General features: G+C 38.6%; 1 protein-coding gene across 3 annotated transcripts; it reads right to left on the reverse strand.

Moving 5' to 3' along the window:
- Positions 1-1,983: 1,983 nt before the first annotated feature.
- On the reverse strand, positions 1,984-6,735 carry BDKRB1 (bradykinin receptor B1). Of its 3 annotated transcripts, none has more exons than XM_055717368.1 (3): positions 6,601-6,735; positions 5,356-5,481; positions 1,984-3,964 (listed from the first exon to the last, which is right to left on the reverse strand). In XM_055717368.1, the coding sequence occupies exon 3, from the start codon at positions 3,906-3,908 to the stop codon at positions 2,823-2,825; it is 1,086 nt and encodes a 361-aa protein (XP_055573343.1). In that variant the 5' UTR covers positions 3,909-3,964; positions 5,356-5,481; positions 6,601-6,735; the 3' UTR covers positions 1,984-2,822. The 3 variants fall into 3 exon arrangements, with proteins under 3 accessions (XP_055573343.1, XP_055573344.1, XP_005438957.1); XM_055717369.1 differs by having other exon boundaries at positions 4,415-5,481; XM_005438900.3 differs by lacking the exon at positions 5,356-5,481 and having other exon boundaries at positions 6,601-6,725.
- Between the last annotated feature and the right edge of the window lie 2,339 nt (positions 6,736-9,074).

Genomic DNA, 9,074 nt, shown 5'->3' on the forward strand with positions numbered 1-9,074 from the left:
GGCTGCGCTGCCATTCAGTGGGACCTGGGCAGGCCAGAGGCTGGGTGGAGAGGAACATAATGAAGTTCAGCAGAGGGAAGTGTAAGGTCCTGCACCTGGGGAGGAACAACCCCAGCACCAGCACAGGCTGGCCTGCTGGGAGGCAGCTCTGCGGGGAAGGGGTTCTGGTGGCCAGCAAGTTGCCCATGAGCCAGCAGTGTGCCCTGGTGGCCAAGAAGGCCAGTGGGATCCTGGGGGGCACTGGGAGAAGCATGGCCAGCAGGTCAAGGGAGGTGATCCTCCCCCTCTGCTTTGCCCTGGTGAGGCTGCATCTGGAGCACTGTGTCCAGTTCTGGGGTCCTTAGTTCCAAAGAGACAGGGAACTACTGGGGAGGGTCCAGCGGAGGGCTACAAAGATTATGAGCGGACTGGAGCATCTCCCTTGTGAGGAAAGGCTGAGATCTGGGACTGTCCAGCCTGGAGAAGAGAAGACTTGAGAGGGGGCCTCATGAATGTCTACCAATATCGTAAAGGTGACTGTCAAGAGGATGGGGCTGGGCACTTTTCAGTGGTCAGTGACAGGTCAAGGGGCAACAGGCACAATCTGAAACAGAAGTTCCTTCTGAATATCAGGAATAACTTCATTACCTTGAGGGTGCCAGAGCACTGGAACAGGCTGCCCAGAGAGGCTGTGGAGCCTGCTACTGCGGAGATATTAAAAACCCACCTGGATGTGACTGTACAACCTGCCTGAGGTGAACCTGCTCTAGCAGGGGGTTAGTCTAGATGATCTCCAGAGGTCTCTTCTAACCCTGACCATTCTGTGATTCCTGAGAATTGTGCACATGTGAAATAGAAGCACTTTCATGAAAGCCCTGGTCACTTGCCCATTGAGATAAACAGGAGGCTTTCCATCGATTTTGGATTTCAGACCGATTTTCAACGTATTAACTCATACCCTAAATATGCCACAGTGCTCAAGAAGTGTTTTTCCCTTTATTTGTGTATGCTACAAAACATGGACAAGCATTAGTCAGACAAAATATTTTTCCCTTTTAAGGTCCCCATGTGTAGTGGGAAAATGGCGGTTCTGTTTATACATTTTTTATCATGATTTCAATTTTTTTTTTCCCCAGGAAATATCTCTGCTTGGAAGTTTTTTGAATTAAGGATTCAGCCGAGTATGTGTTAAATAAATGCTGTGTGTGTTACTATAGACTGGAATTGAGTGTTTGATCTCAGATGACTCAGTGGGTTTCACATGCTGTTGTTACTGCTAATGTCGAACCCTGACATTTATTTTAAAAAAGCCTGTCACAGAAGGAGTGTCACTAATAAAGCTATGACTGATTCCTGCTCCCTTAATCCACCCCTAATTCTTAAAGCATCGTGGTACCAAGTTTTTTAACTCTTCAAAAGGCTTCTACTGTTAAGATTCAAAGAGTTTGGGGAAATCGTTAAAAATGAACACTACTCTTATTGCAATGAAGTTGAATGGGCAGATTTCTATAATTAAGATATTAATTCCATATTCAAAATGGTGACACTAAGAACTGTGGAAAATACAACACAGGGAGTACAAGACCAAACAGCTGTATAATAACTGATTAAACAAACGATGCGCTTGTATGTCCCTTCCTGCACTCAGTATCCTTCTGGCTGAACAGGCTGCACTCTATCTCCTGTCTTCTTCCATACCCATACATACACATGCTGTTAGAGCTATGGGAACAGGTATCTAGGTTGTCTTAAGTCTATTGTGCAATTATGGCTGTGATGGAAGTTTCCTTCTTCTTGTCTCCTGTCTGGTATTTTATTGTTACATCATTATTATTATTATTATTTTTATTATTACTACTGCTGCTACTGCTACCACTACTACCGCTAGAGTTTATATTCTGGTAACAGCAAGGATTTTTAATTACAAAACTATATATTTGCTTTTCCCCAAAGGAACACAGAGAGAGACAAAATGCAAAATAAATACAAGAAGGAACAAGACTATGGTGTAAAATGGGACACTCTCTGCACTTTATTAGTTTTGATTCATAAAAATATAAATATGTATCTAAGGATTAGCTTCAGATGAAAGACATTCCAAGATAATAGAGTCTCAATGGCCATCACTGATATTTTCATATATAAAAAAATAAAAAGAATCTTTACGTACTTGAGAAATAATTGTGTAACATTTTACTGGACAAAAAAAAAGTCAGATTTTGTGGAGGGTGCCAGGTTGCTTCACTTTTTTTACAACTTATGTACACTTTCTTTATGGTACATTGTTTTGTACAATATTAATGCCCTGAATATATTTGAAGTGCACAAAAAATATTCAGAGTTTCCATATGTTACTGTGAAAATGCAAAACATTTAAAATATTGTTAAAAATAACCGGAGATATTCTATAATTGCTCAAATGCAGCTATCACCTGAAGATTATACTCATATTTGCTCTGTAATACACATTTTAATTTTATGTATAGTGTTATTGGTGGTATAGTAGTTGTCATCACAGGTATAATGCAGTAGAATGTTCCTCCAGCTTATGGCTTTCTGTAAAGAAACCAGACTTCTGGTATCTTGTCAAAGAGGTTTCCTTCAAGTCACTGACAATTGTTAAGACAGGTTAAATAATTTGGTATAAAATTCTGATATCACGTTAGGTGTTTGGATGGATAACACAAAGAAAAGCAAACCTGAGGACAAATAAGCAGTCAAGTGATTTACTTGAATAAATAATTTGCTTAGTCTGTGAATGCTAGATCAGTGCAATTCATATTCATTTTTAATGCCATTTGAATTAAGTTGTAATATCAAAATGAAGATGGGACCTAGAACAATCAGGTTAAACTACTTCTAATTGGAAACATGTTGAAATATGAAGACTTTTCTTTGAACGATACCCAGCTCAAAGGAAATCCACAGGGAATAAACTGTGAAAAAACTTCTAAAGCCTTTTGCCTGAAGTATTTCCCAACAAAGACATAAATCACAGGGTTAATGCAACTGCTGGTGGTAGCCAGAGTATAACTGAACTGCTCACCAAAGTTGACTAGTTCCCCCCAGAAGCAGCCTTTGATCACTTCTGTCTGGTATAATGTATCAAGGAATACAAAAAAATGGTAAGGAGTCCAACACAAGAGAAACATCAGTACCACTGTGAAGATCAACCTGGTGGCCTTTGTGCCTTTGTGCTCCTTGCAACTCTTTGTTCTGAGTGCTCTTCCTTCTCTTGCTTTTTTTTGTAGGGAGCGAAAGGTAGACAAATTAAGGAAGATGATTGCTGTAGATGGCAACCCAAACCCCACTAAGTTGAATACCAGGTTTTCAGCTGTTATCCACATTGGGGTGGGGAAGTCTAAAGTGCATGCTGAAATATTCCACAGAGGAAAGTATTTCACAGTCCGAAACATAAAGGTTGGGATGCTGAGAAGGATGCTGAAGAACCAGGTGAGCAAGCAGATCCCTTTGGCCATAGCTTTCCTCCGTATCCCTCTGTGGTTCAAGGTATGAACAAAACTCAAATAGCGATCCACGCTGACTGCCACTAGCAAATAGATGCTGGTGTACATGTTTAGGGTGATGGACATGCTGGTGCTGCGACAAAGGAACTTGCCAAATGGCCAGTCAAATTCATTCCTGATGTTCTCTGCCCAGAAAGGAAGGCATGTGAGGAAGATAAGATCAGCAACAGCTAAGTTCGTAAGGTAGATTTCAGCTGTCTTCAGGGACCCCTTGTGCAGTAAGTATGTGAAGAGAACAAACAAATTTCCAAGCATTCCAATAAGGCAGATGATGTTGATATAATTGGGTACTATATAGTACACAATTTCCCACCATTCCTCCAAGTCCGGGCAAATAGTTTCATTGCTCTTGTTTTCACTCCGGTTTGAGGAGAGAACATTCAGTAGAGGAGTTTCAGTCATTTTTTAAAAATTCTGAAGTAGTGAACAGGAGACGTCTTTGAAATGAGAGAAAGGGGCTGTGAAAAAGAAGCATAAAATTCCAACAGTTGTCTCCCATCAGAGGTGTAACAAACATTTAACTGGTGGAAATCCTTTATTAGTGCTCACTGATTATTATAGGCCAGATCAATCCATGCTTCATATGTGCAATGGTGAGAAATGTTCCCAGAATTGGCAAGGATGGAACTTCCTCTACATTCTATGAAATTTCCTCTCTTTGCTGCCATTGTTTGAAGTAGCACAGAGGAAGGGAAGTGCCCATTTTGTCTAAGTAGTTCTGTATGACTCCTCCAGACTAATGACAGAAACATATATAGCCGAATTCTAGCTCTCTGAGAGTAGCGGGAGTCATGCTGGTGACACAAAGCTAGCTTTGCACCCTGCCCTGCCCTCGGTCTTATTTTCCATGCTATGTATAACTTTAGCAGGGTAATGCCCGTTTCCCCAGAGCTGGAAATGCTACTCACCCTCTGTGTGCATCACTTGTTTGCTTAACTTTGCATTCTTTTGTTCCCTCTCAGTTCCTCCCGTCCTGAACTTAGGGTTCAAAATCACCGTTAGATTAGACAGCTTATTGCCCTTAAATGTCAGTGGTTGTAATAATAAAACACTGACTCATCCAAAGTCTTATGCTCAAGATCTTGCCTGGAGGGAAGGCCTCTGCAGCTGCAAATTCACAGCACTCTCCTCCAGTTCAAAAATTTCAGCTGAGTTCAGCTGCAGAGAGGCAGCCCCAGCGTCCAAAACGTTTAGGCACGTATAGCATTGGCAATACATTTATTTCTCTCTGGTAACTCTGTGCGAGACACTGCAGGAATGAGAGCACAGATAAAACATTATCCTCCCATGAAAATCCACTGGGTTGTGAGCTGCCTCCTGTGGTGACTTTATTCTTCTCGTGTTGTCATGCTTGACCATAGTGCCTGGATCTTGGTTTTTTACAGGTATTCAGTCTCAGAATCATTATGGTAGGCAAGGCATTACTGAGCCTGTGGTGACATCTAACATTTCAGTATTTCATATCCAAGCGGAGCGTGTCAATCATAAAAAAGAAAATATTTTTTAAAAAATCAGTGTTTTGCAGTCAGCCACCCTGAATGTTAACTTTCTTCTACAGCTGTTTTACTCTGCTCTTTCAGCTTCTGTATTTCTACACCAAGGGGATAGCTAAGGATGGAGTTTCTGAAGAAAGCATTTAGAACTATCGTTTAGCTCTTTTACATATATGTACAGCTTTAGTGATGTCTGTATCTGAGCAGCTTGCAATACCTGTTTCTGTGATGCCTCTAGCAATTAGTTAAGTACTAATATTCCACATCATGCAATTTGGTAGTTGATGCACCGAACATTTTTCATCATTGCAGAATTAAGTGAGCAGCAAAGTTTAATCTTGAGTTCATAAACTCACTCAGGCTGGCAGTCTTGGCAGGAACTGGGCTCTCTGGCTTTGAACATCTTCCCTCACAACAGTCTGAATGTCATCTATTTCACTGACAGTCTCATGCAAACTAAGATAACTTGAGAGGATCTAAAGCTGGAGAGAAGATATATAGAGCAAATAAATGGCTGATTAACATCAAAGAGTCTATTTCTGAGACAGCAAGAAGCTCTTTGTGAGATAGCAGGAATCTAACCTTTTTATAGCAGGAGGTTGGCTAAGATGTGAGAGTAATGGAAGAAAATCTGTAACATTATATGTCAAAAATAACATAGAAATAAGATAACTGTTAAACATTTCCTTTTGTAAACAAAATTATTATTTTTACTAAATATAGAGGAAAAAGTTCTTTTTTTCCTTGCTTGCTCATTTTCTGAGTCATTTTGCACACTTTGGATGTGATCTCTGGGCTGGAGACACAAATTTTATATTCATGGTGGGCTAAACTAGAAACTTCAGAAACATTTAGTTTCCATTGCAACTTAGATTTGAGCCACAGCTCAATCTTACTTCTTGTTCAGCTAGCAATTGTACGTGAAATTTTTGCAGAGTTTGTCATCGGGAGAATTTCTTCAGAGGCTACTAGCCAGTGCCTGAGCGCTACCACAAGCCAGAATCCTTTTATAACTTACAGCTCCAGAGGTCTTGACAGAAAATGTAATTAATTTTCAGTTGCTTAATTTAATTTCTTCTTCAAAGACAAATTTTAAGACTGTATTTTTAAGTATTTAGTGCTAATGGACAATTAGCCACATGAATGTTTTTTTAAATTTATGTATGTAACACATTCCAGTCATCTTTTATGCAAATGATGACATATTTTTCCTACTTTGAACTCATTTCAAATTAATTTCCATGTAGTGAATCTATCACCATTATTACTATTAATACATATTACCCAGCTAGGATCATGTGCTCTGAAAACACTAAATAGATACAACCTGAGCTTTAGGAAGAATCTTAAAAGTAAAGATTACTTTGAAAGAGAAAATTCTGCAAACATCTAAGCATTTCAGCTATAAAGAAATCGAATAAAATGAATCACATTTTTACACATAAAGAGAACTAGACCTGACCTTCAAAGTTAGTTTCATGGTAAAACAGAAAGGGAAACTCTTACTAGAACTGAGAGCACAAAATATTTTTTTTTTTAAATATAAAAGGTATGTGAAATAATTTTAATAAAGGTAAGACATTAAAACCATATAGACATACCTACTCCTTGTCTTTCCTGGCAGTTTAGGCAAAGTTTCACATTAAAAAACAGTTGGTACAGATGTTATTGAGATAATTCAAAGATGCATCTTGAGGCACGACTGAGCAACTGAGTGCTGTCTGAGTGCTTTGCTGGCCATGTACAATGTGTGTGATGTTACATTTTGGAAGAAAGCCCCAGGATACTTTTTTTTTTTTTTTTTTTAACCTCTCCAAATGTCAGCTGTAGTAATTTTCAAGGCATGTGAAATATTTCGTTCTCATTGTGAAATCATACAAGCCATATGGCGTGACTCCTGTCCTCCTGTGACAGCTAAATAAAGCTCTCAAGTACAGGTCCTGTGCAGTTAAAAGTTCCTTTGTATGATTAACGAGGTCTGTAACAATAGCAATTTTACAACAGCTCTGAAGTGCCCTCTCAGTGCCAATGCACACAAAGACAAACTTTGAACTAGGTTTTTGTTGTGGTGGGAGCTCCTTCCTCTGCCAGCCTGGGGGAGGACCATGCCAAGGAGCTGGGGTTAAAGCAGAATAGACACATGGGCAGGGCTGCTGAAGCGTGGACCCACTAAACTTCGTTTCCACCGTTTGTGGAAAGCACAGTCTTTTGCATCCCACAATAGAGCTCTAGGACATGAGTCTCTGTGAACATTACTTCTCAGTAGCTCATGATGACTGCTGTACTTTCTCAGGCTTACATCCATAAATAATCCCCTTTTTACTTCATTACCTCCTGGGACCTTGTAGCCCGAGACTGTTTGTTTATGAATTATTTTTCTCTTTTTCATTCCAATCGTCTTTTGATTAGAGCAATATTAAAAATAAAATCATATCTGATGCAACTCAGATTTTAAATACAAATCTCTCTTAAATATACCTGTGTAAACAATAGGGGGTTTCAACTTTTGAAAACACAGTGAAAAATTGTCAAGGGACTGGAATGTTATTTACGTATATGAAAAAATTCTTCCCATTGGCTACCTACCGAACACATGCACCATCTCTCTGAATTCTTATTTGACCATGTCCATTGCTGTTTGGAAAGTGCGTTAATGAAAAGCCATGTGGGGCTGCACAGTGGTATTTTATTATCAACTTCCCTATCATAATGATAAATACTTTTATTCCAACTTTTTATTCATTAAAAAGATACTAAGTTAGAGTTATGCAAACACTGGTAAAATAGACAAATTAAAAAAATTGTTCCAGTTAACACCATCACACTGGAGAATTCTTGAAAGAACACAATATTTAATTTGAAGATTTAAAATGTATAAATACTTCTTTTATTTAAACAGCATCCCATTTAAACATATACTTATTTTATTAAATAAATGAAACAGCATTTAAAAATACATCTCAAATGAAGCTATATGCTTCACTTCTGTCAAAATGATTTTTATTTAATATCTTGATCAAAACTTTTATTTTGGTGAAGACCTGTTACACAACATTTTTTGAATTATATGTTACCTAAGGAATCCTAGTAACCTACAGGAGATCAATCTTGGAACAACACATCCCACACTGACTCATTAAGGTAATTGCAATACAACCAGAGACGATCGTCACAGGCTTTCTAAAACTTGCCCTTTGCTTACGCTAGTGAATTTCTGTGTTTAAGTTATTTTTTCCATAAAGAAGAACATTTGAGCAATAACCAGAAGTTTGGAATTCATCATTGCTTTGACATGAACCTCTAGAAGCCGCCAGCATTCACATTTACTCACAGACTCCGAACAGAAAACTGCAGCTGTACCTAAGATTTGTATGATAAATAACATAGTCTTAGAAAATTCATCTCTTCAAAATGGGATCAAAATATTGGTTTGCAAATCCAACTCCTCTTTGCAAATCTAGTTTCTTATTTTCTGCTGGTTTTCACTTCCATCATTAGAACTTTTTTCAGTAGAGGAGAGAGATGCAGAATTGGGAGTGTATACATTTGGTGGAAATAGTGAAATGAATAGGCACTGCTGTAGCTCCAGCTCTTAAACAATTGAGAACAAGTCCACATAAGAAGCTGTAACTTTATATGAAAAGGAGTTTTAATTTATTACTTCTTCGTAACTTGGGTCTTCATTTCAACCTGTAGAAAGCATATAATGATTTGGTAACATTTTACAGATTGCACAGATGTGATGGACCACAAATTAAAGAAGGACTAGTTTAAAAAGATCTGTGTAAGAGTCAACAGTTAAAAAGTTTTTGCTGTGTATACACAATTGAAACATCTGTCTGTTGGTGCCTTCAGCTCAGGATATTCACAGCGCATTAGTATGTTTTAAGCTTAGATGATCTTCAGCCACCCTGTCTATGTTGATTTCCCTGCAAAAAGTGCATTCTCTAGAGCTGCATAGGAATGCTAACTGGGCCTCTCTGATCAGAAAGATTAAACAAATATGTTGATGAAGGCAGAGGTATTTTTGCTCAATTATTACACACATTACATGGTAGACAAATGGCACAAATCC

Source organism: Falco cherrug, chromosome 7, assembly GCF_023634085.1.
Source record: "Falco cherrug isolate bFalChe1 chromosome 7, bFalChe1.pri, whole genome shotgun sequence".
In the NCBI taxonomy this organism is placed as follows: Eukaryota; Metazoa; Chordata; class Aves; order Falconiformes; family Falconidae; genus Falco; species Falco cherrug.

Bases quoted from the DNA above. Each gene is read 5' to 3' on its own strand.
- BDKRB1 (XM_055717368.1), bottom strand. From the start codon at position 3,908: ATGACTGAAACTCCTCTACTGAATGTTCTCTCCTCAAACCGGAGTGAA.